General features: G+C 42.5%; 1 protein-coding gene across 1 annotated transcript; it reads left to right on the top strand.

Moving 5' to 3' along the window:
- Positions 1–1,030: 1,030 nt before the first annotated feature.
- On the top strand, positions 1,031–4,585 carry LOC127338138 (putative disease resistance protein At1g50180). The gene is made up of 3 exons (XM_051364379.2): positions 1,031–2,675; positions 3,215–4,239; positions 4,440–4,585. Exons 1-3 carry the CDS (start codon positions 1,106–1,108, stop codon positions 4,455–4,457), a joined length of 2,613 nt encoding a protein of 870 aa, XP_051220339.1. The 5' UTR covers positions 1,031–1,105; the 3' UTR covers positions 4,458–4,585.
- Positions 4,586–19,955: the final 15,370 nt, after the last annotated feature.

The following is a 19,955-nucleotide window of genomic DNA, read 5'->3' as shown; positions in this document are numbered from 1 at the left end:
ACAACTGGAGGCACTCGACAAACTGCCGGTAAAAATAGGCATTACCGACACATTTTGAAAAATGCCGAGAAATAGATGGGAATTTCCGGCACCTACCCAAAAAATGCCGGCAAATAATACAAACACAGGCATATTTGAGAAGTGCCGGCAATTCTAGCACCTGACGTAGTGCTACCCGCAGCAACACGAAGGTGCACCGGCCTTTGACCTTGGGGCAGTGAGCCGGCCAGCTGACAATAGTTAGCTACCCCGTGCGCCAGATATGCTTGTAGGTAGTATATAGTTAATTAACATCGGTTTTAGGCAAAGACCATGACCCATCACCACTCGCAGCTTGGTCAGATCGATGAGTTCTTGGTTTGTCCAAGCATCAAAATTGCATGCTCGTTCTTGTAGTTGACCAACTGCTAGCTTAGTTACACGAAACCAGATGCAATTCTTAATTCACAGGCCAAGCTACTGTCCGGTATCTACGGCTAGCAAGGGGGAGCTGGGATTCAGACCGTGTAAACAAAACACGGAGTGAAGGGAAAGCCTCCTCCGAAGCTTTGACTCACAAATAAAAATACAATCTCGCGCGGCGCGCACCACAGTCGCCGGCATTAAACCCAGCCGTGCCGCCGCCTGTATCTCTAGCCCTTGCCGCGCCGCTCTCATCCATCGGTGAGTCTCTCGGTCTCTTCACCATTTGTGCTGTTCGCTAGCTTGTAGTTCCCACTTTTCACTCCTGTGATCATGTAGGCCATGGCTAAAGGAAGCCAACAAGGTTCCAAGAGATGCGTTGGCTCATACTACCTCCATTTCAAGGAATAAGGCGTCCTCGTTTTACGAGCTTTTTGTTTGACCAAGAATTACTTCAAATAGATAAATAATGTTTGTATGAAATTAATATCATTAAAAAGTGTCTTTCAATACGAATCCGACGATACTAATTACATATAATATAATTTAGATTTTGTTGCTCAATTTTGATGGTCAAAGTTCGTCTTGGAATGCGCGTGCGCCTTATTCCTTGAAACGGAGGTAGTAGGACATTAGTTCTTGCCGGCCGATTGTGTCTGATCGAGCATTAGTTACTTCTCCAAGGGGGAAGAAGCAAGAAGAAATGGCGGAGTCGGCTGTTGGCACCGTGCTTGGGAGCGTGGGCAAGTTCGCTGTTCAGGAGAGCAGTTTTCTTTGTGGAGTCAGCGCTGAAGCGGCCTTTTTGAAGGATGAGCTAATGCGGCTGCAAGGGTACCTCAAGGAGGCCGACAGCAAACGGAGATCGGGACACAGAGGAGTTGCAGTCTTGGTGAGCCAGATCAGGGATGCAGCATATGATGCTCAGAATGTCATCGAGGCTGCAAGTTACATAGATAAGAGAAATATGCTGAAGAAAGGATTTATGGGTGCTATTTCAAGGTATGCACATTTACCCAGTGACTTGGTCGCCCTTCATAAAGTAGGAGCTGAGATTCAACGTGTGAGAAGGAAGCTCAATGAGATATTTCAGAGTGCACGCCGTCTGAAAATTGATTTGGATCATGCTGTTGTAGTGACTAGCCAAGTTGAGGAGGAGTTAGCACAAGATTATGATATTGGGCATCAAAACTATGAAGATGGTGTTGTAGCCATTGGTTTTCAGGATGAGTACAAGGAAATAGAAGATAAATTATTTCATGAAGGACAGATGCTTAGTGTTGTCTCCATAGTTGCCATGGGTGGGGCGGGGAAGACAACACTTGCAAGAAAGGTATACACATCATCTATAGTAAAACAACACTTCGACAACGTTGCTTGGGTGACTGTGTCTCAGAAGTTCAAGGGTGTCAATTTACTAAAAGATATTATGAAACAAATCATAGGGAGCAAAGATGAATCAATTGACCAAATGCGGGAGTGTGAGGTGGGAAAGAAGATCAATGATTTTTTGTCACAAAAAAGATATTTGTTAGTTCTCGATGATGTCTGGGAAGAAGACACATGGGACCAACTAAATAGAACAGTTAAAGCCTTTCCAGATGCAAATAATGGCAGTAGAGTATTGTTAACCACACGTAAAGAAAAAGTTGCAAATCATGTCGAAATGCAAACCCATGTTCATGTTTTGAAGGAGTTAGATGAAGAGAAAAGTTGGGAACTTTTTAATAGCAAAGCTTTACCATCATACATAAGGTCTGTCATAGGTGACGTGAGTGAGTTTGAAGAACTAGGGAGATTGCTTGCAAAAAAGTGTGGCGGACTACCACTTGCACTAGCTGTTTTGGGAGGTTATCTATCAAAAAATCTGACTATAGAAGCATGGTCTGATACACTATTGTGCTGGCCATCAACCAAAAAGACACAAATGATGCGAGGCATACTAGCCCGTAGTTACAAGGACATGAAAAATCAGTATTTAAGATCTTGCTTCCTCTATCTTGCAATTTTTCCCGAGGATTATAGAATCAATGTATCCGTTCTTATTGAACTATGGATAGCAGAAGGCTTGATTCCAAATGCACCAAAACATGAACACAAAGAAACAGCACGCAAGTATGTAGCCGAGCTTGCCCAGAGAAACTTGGTGCAGATTACTTGTAGAAGCAGGGCACATGGATGGCTTGAAGAAATAAGGATTCATGATATGTTACGTGATTGGTGCATAGAAGAGGCAATACAGGATGGCTTTCTTAATATCATCGACAAAACTTCAGGTCATGTTGTCTTTCATCTACTTTCACATACTTCCGCTTTGTATTTCAGTAGTACTAGAACTTCCTACGTGTCATTTTCGAAGAGAATCATTTCACTTATCCCACTTGTAAAATTTAAGGTTATCACTGACCTATCATTGTATAAAGTTTCTTCTATTCAATGTTCAAATTTCGATTAGAAGAGCTCCATAATCTTACATATAACATGTTAGTGTTTAAGATAAATTAGATATATACCACTACAAAGTTTTTGGTTTTGACAAATGCATTACTATTTTTTTATCTTTGAAGTTTGCATTCACTAAGTTTGCATACTTTGAGATATGCCACTATATTTCAGATTAATAGGAAGCCATATGTGTACTTAGAGATAAGTATAATGTGCACGTGCCGCTCCCCTCTAATGGAATATAATGTAGAGATATATCAGTTACCAGTGGTACGAGTGAATTTTCCTCATTATGATTTTTGCATGTGGAACTCTTCGGTATGTCACAACTATGTGACCTTCTTGCTGAGAAATTGAAAATCCTTTGCAGGTCAAGTTTGTGAATTATCTACTGATATCATGATTCCATATCGATCTTCTTATCAAGACTTCAGTGGCCATAATCTGCATTCAACACCTAATCTTCGAGCTCTAATTGGATTTAATTTTGAAACAACAATATCCCTGCCTAAACAAAGATTTCTTCGAGTTCTTCACATTGAAAACTCAGCCCTAAAGGATTTATCTAGGGCAATTGAAGGGTGTGTGCACCTAAGATACCTTGGTTTGATAAGATGTTCAGGTCCAGCTAGTCAGATTTCTTCAATTGGACAACACCTTCACTTGCAAACTATTGACACGAGGGGCACATTTTTAATTATACCAAGATCTATGTGGGCTATCCCTTCTCTAAGGCAAGTTTACCTTTATGGGATTATTTCTCCACTAAAGGGTGTGCAACAAACAAAGCTCCAGACCTTGTGGTTATGCCTTGGATCAGATAGCAATAAATTCTGCAATCTTGACATGGTGAGGATTTTTGGTCAAATGACTCAACTAACAACCTTGTCATTGGAAATAGACCCACCAATGTCTGCAGAAGTGATGAATGTATTTGTAAACATGCCTCACCTGGTTGATGTTGAACTCTCTAAATTCAGTGTGCTCGACAAATTACCCGAGTGCCATCACTTCCCACAAAGGCTACGAAGTTTCACTCTAACTGCTTATGCCATTAAACAAGACCCGATGCCGGTGTTGGAGAAGCTTCCGTGTCTTGTGGTGCTGAAGTTGGATGGGTACAGTGGCCGAAGCATGTCATGCTCTGCATGGGGGTTTCCTCGTCTACAGGAATTAAACCTTGAAGAGTTCTTTTACACCGAAGAGTGGAAGATCGAGGCTGGGGCAATGCCAAAGCTCTCCCACCTGATACTCTTCAGGTTCCCTAAGATGAGCAAGCTCCCTGAGGGATTGTTACAACTTCCATCCCTCAATCATCTGAAACTATACAAAGTGTCCTTGATTCCTGTTGGAGATGACAACACGATGAATGAGCTGCAACAGAAAGGATGTGAGGTAACTGGATATTCCCTCCATTAATTCCTCCTACACCCCCTTCTAATTAATTTGCTTTTATTTGATATTACTGTATCTATCCGCCAGATTGATGGCTATACTTAATAACGTGCTGTTTTGTTTAACTTTCTCATAGCCTGCTCTTATCTTTCCCAGCTGCCTTCTTTTGTTGAATCATATTTTCTTTCGCGCTTTTGCAGGTGATCATTACAGGATAAACAGTGTCGTGGTTATGGAGCTTAACGAACTGAATGCCTTTTCTCTAAGGATGGATGTGTTTTTGATTGTCTAAATCCCATGTACTCCCTTCGGATCGGTTCAACAGGCACGCACGTAGTTTAAAACATGGGAAACGCTTCTAATCGGGCGACCGATCCGCGGCAGCGATCGGTCCCATCCGAGGCGCGCTTTTTTCGTGGTGGTCCACCACTTGCATGTGCCACGGGCTTTTTTCTCTTTCCTTTTGGTCAACCAACCTGGGCGATTGTTCACACCATCATGTGCTTTGCCCAGCTGCCTCGTACGCATGCCATGGCTAGCGTGCATGTCTCTGCATGCACGTTTGTTCCTGCTGCGCAGAGCCATAAGAGCATCTCCACTCGTCCCCCCGAGGAGGCCCCCGGCGAGCGTTTTTTCCATCCGGACGGCGAAATTCGGCTCAGTCGCGCCCCCGGTTCCTCGTTTTCGTCCGGATTTGGACCTAAATTCATCCGGCGATCCCACGCCCCCCCCCAGCCCCCCGGGGAGCTCTCGGGGACTCCGGACGAGTGAAAAGCGGGGAAGGGCCCGATCTGTCGGTGACTCGACGCACGAACCCCACCGCCACGTCGCTCAAAATCTCCCCCACCCCTCGTATCTCTCTCGCCGCCGGCACCACCCCGCCGGCTTGTTGCCCAGATTGCGCCGCCACTCCTTCCCCACCTGCCTATATTCCGCCGTGTTTGGACGACGGCCTATCTGGCTGCTCTTCCGCCGGCCTGTTTTCCGGCCTGCTTGCTCGTCGTCGCTCGCGGCTCGGGTTGCCTCGACCACGCCCGTCAGGTGTTCGTCCATTTGCCTCGCCGGCCATGGACTCGGACGAAGAGGAGGAGCAGATGTTCGTCGAGCTTATGCAAGAAGAGATGGCAGCAGCCGCCCAAGACGACGAGCACATGATGATCCTTGGTTGCTTGGCAAGCGTGTACGCCGGACTGGCAACTCGTCGGCGTGGTGGGTCGGCACGAGGTCGCCGGAAGTGCAAGCGAGACGACGGCGGAGGGCTCTTTGCATGTTGTACGCCGACTACTTCGCCGACAATCCGTTGCACGGTGAGAGTGTTTTCCGGCGTCGTTTCAGGATGAGCAGAAAGCTATTTCTGCAAATTGTGTATGCCATCCGCCACTTTGATCCCTACTTCAGATGCAAGTCCTCTTGCACAGCCTAATCACCAGGTGCCTCCATCATGGGCCGCCTTCATTGCTATGCGCCAGGAGATTCGAGACTCTACAATGCACCAGCTGCTGCAAGATGATCTGGTGGAGCACATATGGAGGCTCCGAGGCAACGCCAACGCCGACGCCAACTAGTCAGTCTTAATTTGTTTGAAAAATTGTGAAATTTGTGTGCTTCATTTGTTTCAGCACTTGTTAAACATTGTCTTTGTTATCGCGAATTTGTTTCAGCTATTTTAGTCCTATTTTTTGCCGAACTTGTTATATTTTATGGGGAATTTGTTTGAAATATGTCAAATGGTCGAGGTTGGGGGTTTCCTGCCGGGGGGACGGCTGGAACTTCGGCGCTCCCCACGCCAAATCTTCATCCAATCCGGACGAAAATTTCGCCGGATTTGGGCGTGGGGAGCGCCAACGAGTGGGGATGCTCTAACCTCGGCATGCAAGTATGCGTGTGTCATGGCTGCTGCTAGCTAGTCAGCTAGATGTTGTATTTTTTTTTTGCAAAAATACAAATTAGCCAATAATTTAGTTACTAGTATCATTTTAGATAGTTTTTGGTTTGACCTTTTGTTGTAATTCTATATACACGTCTTTTAATTCGTGTACATGTCGCATCCTACCGGCCCCGTCGGTGCCGCCACCCGTCTAAACAATGTTCGAAGAATTCTTATTGTTGTAATTATTATTTATTTTTGTTTAAAATAGCTCGTGATTTTTGTTGTAATTCAATCACTAGCAAATTAGTTGTTGTTTTACTATTTTGCATTGTTAGCAAACATATTGTTTTTTGTTGTATTTGCTCGTGACTTTTGTAAAAAATAATTGGTGATTTATGTTGTAATTCAATCCATAGCAAATTTAGTTGATGCTTGACCAGTTTGCATTGTTTGCAAACATATGGATTTTTTGTTGCAATCTCTTGTAACTTTTGTAAAAAAGTAGTTGCCTTTTTTGTTGTAATCTCTTGACCCAAATTTTTTTGTTGTAATTTTTGTTGTGATCATCCATAAATTTTGATAAAATAGTTATTGATTTTTATTGTAACTAAATATATAGCTATCACTTAACCAATTTTTCAATCTGTTGTAATTATTTGTGAATTTTGTAAAAATAATTGGTGATTTTTATTGTAAATCAAGCCATAGCATATTAATTGTTGCTTGACCATTTTTGCATTATTTTCAAAATATAGCTTTTCTGTTGTAATCACTTGTGACTTTTGGAAAATAGTTGGTGGTTTTTGTTGTAATTCAATTCGTAGAAAATTAATTGTTGCTTGACCATTTTGCATTATTTGCAAACATACGGATATTTTTGTTGTAATCGATTTGTGACTTTTGTAAAAAATACTTGTTTTTTTTTGTTGTAAATCAATCTGTAGAAAAATTAATTGTTGCTAGACCACTTTGCATTGTTTGCAAACATATGCATTTTTTGTTGTTATACACTTACTTATACTCTGCGATTTTTGTTGTACTATTTTCCCATTTTTATAAATTGTTGTAAATTTTTATTGTAAATCCAATTGTAGTAAAAAATATTGCTTAACAACTTTTTGTACCATTTCTTTTTTTATATAGTATCATGCGATGATTTGTTGTAATGATATATATTTTTTGTACACAAGGCGCCATGACCTGGTTAGAGTACCATGCACAAGATCTTAAAAAAGAGAGTACCATGCACAGGCTAGATGCGCGTGTGCCAGGTCGTAGTGGGCATGCATGCAAGCAAGGAAGATAGGCACTCGATGCTATTGGTCGTGTCTCGTGTGCTTGCATGCAGCAGGCCAGCAACAGTGCGAGAGGAGAAAAGTAGAAAGCGACGTGAGACAGCAGGGCAGCAACGTGAGACAGCAGGGCAGCAGGTACCAGGTGAAAGCGACGTGACCAGAGGTGCTTATTCTGGACCACCCGATACGGCGAACGGACGGCAGGCTGGGCGACCGATCCGGGGGCGGGATCGGTCGGCCGACGCCTAGCGCCCGCCTTAAAACATTGCTTTAATCATTATTTTAGTTAATAAAAAGGGAAATACTTTTGTACTTATACACATGAATATGGTTGTTTTGTCAGTTTTGCTTTAAGATTCAGATAAAATAAGGAGAGAGAAATGAATTTTTTCATCTATCAAGGCGAGCGAAAGTCTGAATGAATAAATCGATGGTCCAGAACACACCCACACCCGCGTGTGTACATAATCAACTCTAAAAATCACAAAAAATATTTCATTAAAACTTTTTTTAAATACAAATCTAATGATATAGATTGTGTAAACATATATATATTATTAACCAAATTAATGATCAAATTTAATTACGTGCGTGTATGTTAAATCGAGACGGAGGAAATAATAAATAAGAATAGAGCACCGGTGTACTACCAAACTGGGTTGTGCTGCCTTCAAGAGTCAAGACGATTGTTGTATCTCTATTTCAGATTTATGCAAGGGCTTGCCTTGCATGTTCATGTCTTTCTTGATCTCTTTTCGGGGTGTGCAAAACACTCACTTCATAATCAACTCCTGAAATATTTGGGCTGGAGTTTAAGCTTTTACTGCTTTTGGATCTATAAAAGTATAAGCCCAACCAAACACCTAACTTCTATCTGTGGGCTTTTACAAGCATTTATCTGTTTTGCACTACAATCCGAGAAATATATACTATGTCGTTTAGTTTTACCCTCTGCATTAGTGCATGGTACAACGATGGATGTACTGATGTATCCATGACATTATGCAAGTTTTATAAAGAGAAAGTACTACCTCGGTTCTTATTTAATCGACGAGGCCCATCGCGTGAAACGTACACTGGTAGGCACAACTCTGCGCCGATTAAAGCGGTACGGAGGGAGTATTACATAAAGTACCCTAGAATATAAGCTAAACGTATTATCTAAGCTAATATAAAGTGTAATCAGCTATATCATGTCATATCAATAATTCAACAACATTTTCAGCATATAAGGGTATTTGGGACTTTCAGCACCAGCTCCATGTCTACCAGCTGTTCCAAAAGCAGGTTGCCAAACACCATTTTTGTATTTCACCAGCTGTCCAGCTCCAGCTGCTTCTCGAACCTCACCAGCTCCAGCTGCTTCTCGTTCAGCTGCAGCCCAAACAAACAGGCACTTAGACTGGTAAATGGACATCAGTAACGGAACCTGGGCTTCAAGGAGATAATGTCCTATTTTTTTATGTCTGATGATTTATTTGTTCTAGGGTGCCTACGGAAAGAGACTGCGCTAGTTTATAAATGAGAGTTTTCCTCCTCCATTCAGTTCGGACTTTGGAATAAGATGGGTTCTTTGCTTGTAACTGGGATGTATGCGCATAAACATCTAAGGGTGACTTCTTTTGGGCTTCTGCTTATGCATAAGCCGGCTTATGGATTTCGGTTGGGAGAAACTGTGGTGGGTAGAAGCACATAGAATCTAGTTTCTTCTATTATTTTGGGCTTCTAGAATTATAGCTTATTTCTATGTTAAGTTGTAAAATGTCTATAAAGCCCAAAAATTTGATATGTGCCCTAAATAAGTGTCATACGGTCATACAAATCAGCAACATTGGTTCATGACTATACAAATCAAAAAATTGGTTCATGACAATACAAATCAGAAAGTTGGTTCATGTAACAAATGCTAGCAGAACATTAATTCTTGTCCTGTGATACACATACAAGTCATAAACGAAGATATCTTCACAGAACAATATATATCACCAAAATCAAATCACTAACAGAGCATCAGGTGGGGCAGTACGAGCTCCAGGTGACCAGGTCGGTGTCGCTAGGGAGGTCACCATTGGGGGAGGACGAGGTCGACGGTCAGCTGGCGGGGGCGGAGCAGAGAGCTCATCGGCGGCGCTGGTCTGCGGGTGGAGAGGCGGGTGTCGTCCTTGCCGCAGATGGAGACGCGGGTGGAGAGCTCGTCGTCCACCGGCCCTGCCGCGGGTGAAGAGGAAGGGGCCAGTCCCTGGTGGTGGAGCTGTAGGGGCGGCGGGGGCGGAGCTACGGGGGCGGCGCGGGTGGAGCTGCGGCGAAGGCTTCGTCCGTGCGATAGGAGCAAGGCACGATGCGGGAGCTTTTTTTTGTTGGGATGCACGATGGGAGTTGCGGCTGACACGTTTTTTCCTTTTCTTTTTATTACGTGTCGAACCGGTATGTGAAGCTGTCAACACCCGGATTTTTAAGTCCAGATGCCTATTATGCCATACATCGCAATCCCAGGAATATTATTGTTGCGAGACATAACAGTTGAATATCATAAGTCATCATTCATTACATACCATAGTCGTCTTACAAATAGAGATCACATGATCCAAATTACACAAATAGTTGATCTATTGATCAACGAACACAATTGATAGCGGAAGCGTAGATAGAAGGGGACTCTATAGTCCACAGGCCAACGCTTGACGTCAGGAGTAGTCCTAGTTGTCGTGGACGTCCTGCTGTCCATCCTCTTCATACTGCTGTTCCTCTTCATAGTCTGGCCATTTGAATAGCCAGGGACAAAGCCGTGAGTACTTTAAAGTACTCGCAAACTAATACTAATGTAAGTACTAACAATTCTAGTAAGGGGGTGCTAAGCTCTAGTTTCTTTTGCATAAATCCAATTTTAGTTCACAAATATTTGAACTAAAGACTCTTCATGTGCTAACTAACTCAAGTGGGAACATTAGTGTCATTCCCACAACCCTGTTGTGATTCAAGTCAAAGTCATCATCTCAAGTTCAAATCACAAGTCACCCTTCACATGTCACATTTTTGAAAATGGTCTGATGACGGAACAGTATGGCCTTTCCAACCGTCCATAACCGTGGACGTGGCTATTCGAATAGTTCTACACTCTGCAGAGGTCGTACACTTGTGCCACAACATTTGCAATAATCCGTCAGGGTTAACTGGCCCTGATTTATCACACTCCGTGTGCGGACTACCAACCATAACCTTTCACTTACATACCCTAGTATAGGCATCTCTCCCCATGAGCTTGGCCTCCCAGTGAAGACAAACTGTCAGCCTGGGAACTGCACAGGGCTTGGGCCGGACATTCACCTCATAATCACGTCATATCACATCATTCCGTATTTCTTTGGAGGCAGCCCTTGGCATAACCCCGATGACGCTTGTTCAGAGGGAACCCATACTAAGATACAAAAACTTCTAGTTAAGCCCTACCCATATCAGGTATTGTGGGCGTACTTGTAAAATTGGAATGGTATCGCATCCGAACCCAACCATCAGTTTTTGTAAAGTTCACCATGTCTTTCACGAGTCACATTCACCTTCAAAATCTTTCAACAGAATGACTCATCATTCCAAGGTTTTCAAATTCATTTCAAACTCACAAGTTCCCATCTAGAGTAGTCAATTTTAATTTAGCACTAGCATCTAAGTATGAGGGGTGCTAAGTAATTTGCTTTGCTTCTAGGCTAACCTTGATACTCTTGTACTAATCCAATACTCACCAAATGAATCATGAATCAAAAAGTACTTTGATAAAACAAAAGTAAGTAAAGCTTGTAAAGTAAAACTGCGAAATAGGATCATGAACTTAAAATAAAAGGGTAATGCCTTGCTCATGGTGAGCTTTGCACTTTGCAAGAGTATTATCTTGTAGCAATAGAACTTGCATTGGTGTTAGATTGCAAGAGTATAGCTTGCCTTGGTTGTTGAGGTGGTCAAAGTGGTCTTCTTCTCCTTGAAAGTAGACTTCCTCCTCCTCTTGATACTCCTCGGTACTAGCGTCTAAAATACGAATACGGGGTACAATCACCAAGAAATTCATTGGCTATTCTAAAAATCACATGTATTCACACAAACTATTCTATTCACACAATTAATACAATTTGGTGCATTGGTGGTCTTGATTGAGGAAAAATAATTCATCTCATTTTATATGTAAATGATAGTTTCCATATAGTTCTTGAGGAATAATTTCCTCTCATTGAATCTTCTTTAAGATTTAATTTCTCAAACCATCACACATGAATTTATGTTGACCTAAGTCAACCATTCATCATCATCATTTGAGAAAATGATTTAAATGAGGTAGAAATACCTCATACTATTTAACCAAGCCTATTATGATTTAAAATCTCCAAGTATTTCATGTGAGAGTAATTGACCAGGGGTTCATCCTCATATGAAGGTACTTGGGACAAGATTTAAATGAAGTGAAATACCTCATATAATTTACACAAATTAAACTAGCATCACACATTACTATTAAGTGGGTAGATGTGTTGTTTTCTTATTTAAGAAAAATAATTTCCTCTCATACTAATTAAGGTGTTACTTTTAATTACTTAGAGAAATAATTTCCTCTCATTATCTTATTAAGATTTAATTTCTCTTATGAATAGTATATGCCCTAGGTTGACTCAGTCAACCTCTTCATACTCATCATTTTAGAAAATGATTTAAATGAGGTGAAGCACCTCATACAATTTAATCCTAATATGGTAAAGATTTAATATCATCAACAATTCATATGAGACCTAAATTACCATAGGCTCTACCTCATGTTGAATTGTTCATGACAAGATTTAAGTGAGAGAAAAACTCCCATGTGATTTATTAATAGTTTTAGACAATATCTTTGACTAGAAATAGCCATATAGTCCTTTAATTAAGCTAGACCATGATCATTCAAAGTAAGCATGGCATATTGTTGCAGAAACAATTAGTACAAGTGAAATGTGATTTATAGGAGTTGGAATTAACTTAAAAGCATTTTTGGTTGATTTTTAATAATTATTCTAAAGCAGAAAGGTCCCTTCCTTGTTTATTTTCCTACTTTAATTCTATAATAGATCTAGGGTTCAATCCAGTGGCATTGTATAGATAAAATCCTAAGCTTTCCAAATATATAAAATTTGTAAAATTTGGCCAAGTCAAACAGATTCTATGAATTTTCAAAGTTAGGGCCAGTATTGAGATTGAGTTGAATTTAATTAAACGAGATTTGAATAAAAGGGCCGGCGGGAAACTGAGTTGGGCCGAATTGAATTAAAACGGCCCACGTCCAGCCCACCACGGTCCACAGATGCGTGGGCTGCCTGACAGCAGGGGGCCCGCCTGTCAGTGGCTCGCTAACCCCGAATCGGTACGGGGCAGCGTGGGACGTTGGATTAGAGGGGAGATCTACGGCGCTCGTTCGTCGTCGTTGATGGCGTGTAACTCACACGTTCGTTGGGAACCCCAAGAGGAAGGTATGATGCGCACAGCAGCAAGTTTTCCCTCAGAAAGAAACCAAGGTTTATCGAACCAGGAGGAGCCAAGAAGCACGTTGAAGGTTGATGGCGGCGGGATGTAGTGCGGCGCAACACCAGGGATTCCTGCGCCAACGTGGAACCTGCACAACACAACCAAAGTACTTTGCCCCAACGAAACAGTGAGGTTGTCAATCTCACCGGCTTGCTGTAACAAAGGATTAACCGTATAGTGTGGATGATGATTGTTTGCATAAAACAGTAAAACAGTATTGCAGTAGATTGTATTTCAGTATAGAGAATTGGACCGGGGTCCACAGTTCACTAGAGGTGTCTCTCCCATAAGATAAACAGCATGTTGGGTGAACAAATTATAGTTGGGCAATTGAAAAATAAAGAGCGCATGACCATGCACATACATATTATGATGAGTATAGTGAGATTTAATTGGGCATTACGACAAAGTACATAGACCGCTATCCAGCATGCATCTATGCCTAAAAAGTCCACCTTCAGGTTATCATCCGAACCCCCTCCAGTATTAAGTTGCTAACAACAGACAATTGCATTAAGTATTGCGCGTAATGTAATCAGTGACTACATCCTCGAACATAGCACCAATGTTTTATCCCTAGTGGCAACAGCACATCCATAATCTTAGAGATTTCTGTCACTTCCCCAGATTCACGGAGACATGAACCCACTATCGAGCATAAATACTCCCTCTTGGAGTTACAAGCATCTACTTGGCCAGAGCATCTACTAGTAACGGAGAGCATGCAAGATCATAAACAACACATAGACATAACTTTGATAATCAACATAACAAGTATTCTCTATTCATCGGATCCCAACAAACGCAACATATAGAATTACAGATAGATGATCTTGATCATGTTCGGCAGCTCACAAGACCCGACAATTAAACACAATGGGGAGAAGACAACCATCTAGCTACTGCTATGGACCCATAGTCCAGGGGTAGACTACTCACTCATCACTCCGGAGGCGACCATGGCGGCGTAGAGTCCTCCGGGAGATGATTCCCCTCTCCGGCAGGGTGCCGGAGGCGATCTCCTGAATCCCCGAGATGGGATTGGCGGCGGCGGCGTCTCTGGAAGGTTTTCCGTATCGTGGCTCTCGATGCTTTGGGGTTTCGCGACGGAGGCTTTAAGTAGGCGGAAGGGCAGGTCAGGGGGCCACACGAGGGCCCCACACTACAGGTCGGCGCGGCCAAGGGCCAGGCCGCGCCGCCCTAGGGTGTGGCCACCTCGTGGCCCCACTTCGTCTCCTCTTCGGTCTTCTGGAAGCTTCGTGGCAAAATAGGACCCTGGGCGTTGATTTCGTCCAATTCCGAGAATATTTCCTTACTAGGATTTCTGAAACCAAAAACAACAGAAAACAAGAAGCGGCACTTCGGCATCTTGTTAATAGGTTAGTTCAGAAAATGCACGAATATGACATAAAGTGTGCATAAAACATGTAGATATCATCAATAATGTGGCAAGGAACACAAGCAATTAACGATACGTCGGAGACGTATCAGCATCCCCAAGCTTAGTTACGCTCGTCCCGAGCGAGTAAAACGATAACAAAGATAATTTCTGGAGTGACATGCCATCATAACCTTGATCATACTATTTGTAAAGCATATGTAGTGAATGCAGCGATCAAAACAATGTATATGACATGAGTAAACAAGTGAATCATATAGCAAAGACTTTTCATGAATAGTACTTCAAGACAAGCATCAATAAGTCTTGCATAAGAGTTAACTCATAAAGCAATAATTCATAGTAAAAGCATTGAAGCAACACAAAGGAAGATTAAGTTTCAGCGGTTGCTTTCAACTTGTAACATGTATATCTCATGGATATTGTCAACATAGAGTAATATAATAAGTGCAATATGCAAGTATGTAGGAATCAATGCACAGTTCACACAAGTGTTTGCTTCTTGAGGTGGAGAGAAATAGGTGAACTGACTCAACAATAAAAGTAAAAGAATGGTCCTCCATAGAGGAAAAGCATCGATTGCTATATTTGTGCTAGAGCTTTTATTTTGAAAACATGAAACAATTTTATCAACGGTAGTAATAAAGCATATGTATCATGTAAATTATATCTTACAAGTTGCAAGCCTCATGCATAGTATACTAATAGTGCCCGCACCTTGTCCTAATTAGCTTGGACTACCGGATCATCGCAATACACATGTTTTAACCAAGTGTCACAAAGGGGTACCTCTATGCCGCCTGTACAAAGGTCTAAGGAGAAAGCTCGCATCGGATTTCTCGCTATTGATTATTCTCAACTTAGACATCCATACCGGGACAACATAGACAATAGATAATGGACTCCTCTTTTATGCATAAGCATGTGGCAACAATTATTATTCTCATATGAGATTGAGGATATACGTCCAAAACTGAAACTTCCACCATGGATCATGGCTTTAGTTAGCGGCACAATGTTCTTCTCTAACAATATGCATGCTTAACCATAAGGTGGTAGATCTCTCTTACTTCAGACAAGACGGACATGCATAGCAACTCACATGATATTCAACAAAGAATAGTTGATGGCGTCCCCAGAAACATGGTTATCGCACAACAAGCAACTTAATAAGAGATAAAGTGCATAAGTACATATTCAATACCACAATAGTTTTTAAGCTATTTATCCCATGAGCTATATATTGCAAAGGTGAATGATGGAATTTTAAAGGTAGCACTCAAGCAATTTACTTTGGAATGGCGGAGAAATACCATGTAGTAGGTAGGTATGGTGGACACAAATGGCATAGTGGTTGGCTCAAGGATTTTGGATGCATGAGAAGTATTCCCTCTCGATACAAGGTTTAGGCTAGCACGGTTATTTGAAACAAACACAAGGATGAACCGGTGCAGCAAAACTCACATAAAAGACATATTGAAAACATTATAAGACTCTACACCGTCTTCCTTGTTGTTCAAACTCAATACTAGAAATTATCTAGATCTTAGAGAGACCAAATATGCAAACCAAATTTTAGCATGCTCTATGTATTTCTTCATTAATGGGTGCAAAGTATATGATGCAAGAGCTTAAACATGAGCACAACAATTGCCAAGTATCACATTATCCAAGACATTTTAGCAATTACTACATGTATCATTTTCCAATTCCAACCATATAACAATTTAACGAAGAAGAAACTTCGCCATGAATACTATGAGTAAAGCCTAAGGACATACTTGTCCATATGCTACAGCGGAGCGTGTCTCTCTCCCACAAAGTGAATGCTAGGATCCATTTTATTCAAACAAAACAAAAAACAAAAACAAACCGACGCTCCAAGAAAAGCACATAAGATGTGATGGAATAAAAATATAGTTTCAGGGGAGGAACCTGATAATGTTGTCGATGAAGAAGGGGATGCCTTGGGCATCCCCAAGCTTAGACGCTTGAGTCTTCTTAGAATATGCAGGGGTGAACCACCGGGGCATCCCCAAGCTTAGAGCTTTCACTCTCCTTGATCATGTTGCATCATATTCCTCTCTTGATCCTTGAAAACTTCCTCCACACCAAACTTAGAACAACTCATTAGAGGGTTAGTGGACAATAAAAATTAACATGTTCAGAGGTGACACAATCATTCTTAACACTTCTGGACATTGCATAAAGCTACTGGACATTAATGGATCAAAGAAATTCATCCAACATAGCAAAAGAGGCAATGCGAAATAAAAGGCAGAATCTGTCAAAATAGAACAGTTCGTATTGACGAATTTTATCGAGGCACCAGACTTGCTCAAATGAAAATTCTCAAATTGAATGAAAGTTGCGTACATATCTGAGGATCACTCACGTAAATTGGCATAATTTTCTGAGTTACCTACAGAGAAAACAGCCCAGATTCGTGACAGCAAAGAAATCTGTTTCTGCGCAGTAATCCAAATCTAGTATGAACTTTACTATCAACGACTTTACTTGGCACAATAAAACACTAAACTAAGATAAGGAGAGGTTGCTACAGTAGTAAACAACTTCCAAGACACAAAATAAAAACCAAGTACTATAGTAAAAACCATGGGTTGTCTCCCATAAGCGCTTTTCTTTAACGCCTTTCAGCTAGGCGCAGAAAGTGTGTATCAAGTATTATCAAAGGGTGGTGCATCTTCAGCGGGATGCGGAGTTTTCTCAACCAGGCATAGTATATTAGATACATAAGTTTTAGCGTCCCCCTTTTCATTAGTCTTGGGCTTGCTACTCTCATCAAACAAATTTTCAGGAACAAGCCAAGCATAATTATTTTCTAGTGCATCATTCATCGCTAGGAGCTTACATGGTATTGGTGCTTTGATCTCCCCACCATCATTAATATTATTAGTGTACTTTATTCTATCCATATCCATCTTTTCAAGGAGACTAACAAAATTGGTATAAGAACCAAGCATATTATATTTAGCAAAGACCTTTCTAGCCTCTCTTACTATACCGCCAAATTCTCTAAGAAGGGTTTCTAAAACAAAGTCTTTCTTTTCCCCTTCTTCCATATCACCGAGTGTAAGAAACATGTGTTGGATTATAGGATTGAGGTTAACAAATTTAGTTTCCATCATACGAACTAAAGCAGCAGCGGCAATTTCATAGGTAGGAGCAAGTTCTACCAAGTGTCTATCTTCAAAATCTTCAACGGTACTGACATGATTGAAAAATTCTTCTATATTATTTCTCCCAATTATAGACCCACGTCCTACCGGTATGTCTTTCGTGGTAAAATTAAAAGGAAACATGATGAATCAAGTAAAGTAAATGCAAGTAACTAATTTTTTTGTGTTTTTGATATAGTAAACAAGATAGCAAATAAAGTAAAACTAGCAACTAATTTTTTGTATTTTGATTTAGTGCAGCAAACAAAGTAGTAAATAAAACTAAGCAAGACAAAAACAAAGTAAAGAGATTGGGAAGTGGAGACTCCCCTTGCAGCGTGTCTTGATCTCCCCGGCAACGGCGCCAGAAAAAGAGCTTGATGGCGTGTAACTCACACGTTCGTTGGGAACCCCAAGAGGAAGGTATGATGCGCACAGCAGTAAGTTTTCCCTCAGAAAGAAACCAAGGTTTATCGAACCAGGAGGAGCCAAGAAGCACGTTGAAGGTTGATGGCGGCGGGATGTAGTGCGGCGCAACACCAGGGATTCCGACGCCAACGTGGAACCTGCACAACACAACCAAAGTACTTTGCCCCAACGAAACAGTGAGGTTGTCAATCTCACCGGCTTGCTGTAACAAAGGATTAACCGTATAGTGTGGATGATGATTATTTGCATAAAACAGTAAAACAGTATTGCAGTAGATTGTATTTCAATATAGAGAATTGGACCGGGGTCCACAGTTCACTAGAGGTGTCTCTCCCATAAGATAAACAGCATGTTGGGTGAACAAATTACAGTTGGGCAATTGACAAATAAAGAGGGCATGACCATGCACATACATATTATGATGAGTATAGTGAGATTTAATTGGGCATTACGACAAAGTACATAGACCGCTATCCGACGCATGCATCTATGCCTAAAAAGTCCACCTTCCGGTTATCCGCCGAACCCCCGCCAGGCGTAAGGTGCTAACAACAGACAATTGCATTCAGTATGGCGCGTAATGTCCTCAGTGACTACCTCCTCGAACATGGCACCAATGGTGTATCCCTAGTGGCAACAGCATCCATAATCTTAGAGATTTCTGTCACTTCCCAGTTCACGGAGACATGAACCCACTATCGAGCATAAATACTCCCTCTTGGAGTTACAAGCATCTACTTGGACAGAGCATCTACTAGTAACGGAGAGCATGCAAGATCATAAACAACACATAGACATAACTTTGATAATCAACATAACAAGTATTCTCTATTCATCGGATCCCAACAAACGCAACATATAGAATTACAGATAGATGATCTTGATCATGTTCGGCAGCTCACAAGACCCGACAATTAAACACAATGGGGAGAAGACAACCATCTAGCTACTGCTATGGACCCATAGTCCAGGGGTAGACTACTCACTCATCACTCCGGAGGTGACCATGGCGGCGTAGAGTCCTCCGGGAGATGATTCCCCTCTCCGGCAGGGTGCCGGAGGCGATCTCCTGAATCCCCCGAGATGGGATTGGCGGCGGCGGCGTCTCTGGAAGGTTTTCCGTATCGTGGCTCTCGGTACTGGGGGTTTCGCGATGGAGGCTTTAAGTAGGCGGAAGGGCAGGTCAGGGGGCCACACGAGGGCCCCACACTACAGGTCGGCGCGGCCAAGGGCCAGGCCGCGCCGCCCTAGGGTGTGGCCACCTCGTGGCCCCACTTCGTCTCCTCTTCGGTCTTCTGGAAGCTTCGTGGCAAAATAGGACCCTGGGCGTTGATTTCGTCCAATTCCGAGAACATTTCCTTACTAGGATTTCTGAAACCAAAAACAGCAGAAAACAGCAACTGGCACTTCGGCATCTTGTTAATAGGTTAGTTCCAGAAAATGCACGAATATGACATAAAGTGTGCATAAAACATGTAGATATCATCAATAATGTGGCATGGAACACAAGAAATTATCGATACGTCGGAGACGTATCACTCGTCGCCGGCGAGAGAAGCTCACTGGCGCGGCGGCAGTAGGGGGTCGGAGGGCGAACCGTGGGTCCGGCGAGCGGCGGCGGTGTTCCGTTCGAGGTTGTCGAGGACGAGGAAGAAGCATGTAGCAGTGGCGTCGCTCGGGGAGGCTCCAGTCGATGGCGATTGCACCAGGGCTTCCGCGGCTCCGATCGATCGATTGGGGCTGCTCCGGCGTCGATTGGTGGTGTGGCGTGGTCGTGGAGAAGCAGAGAGGGGAGGAGAAGGTGCTGGTGTGCTGGGTTGAGCTCGGGGAGCTCCCTATTTATAGATGGGCGAGGGTGCTGCGGGGCAGTGAAGGTGGCGACATGGGCGCGGCGGTTCCGGCGAAGGAAGGGGGTAGGCGAGGACGCAGGATCGTTCCGCGTATCCAGGCGATGCTAATGGTGGCGACAGCACGGTCAGGCGACGTCCGGACAGCTCGCCTTGCTT

This window comes from Lolium perenne, chromosome 3, assembly GCF_019359855.2.
Source record: "Lolium perenne isolate Kyuss_39 chromosome 3, Kyuss_2.0, whole genome shotgun sequence".
Lineage (NCBI taxonomy): Eukaryota > Viridiplantae > Streptophyta > Magnoliopsida > Poales > Poaceae > Lolium > Lolium perenne.
This window is presented reverse-complemented; position numbering and strand designations above follow the sequence as displayed.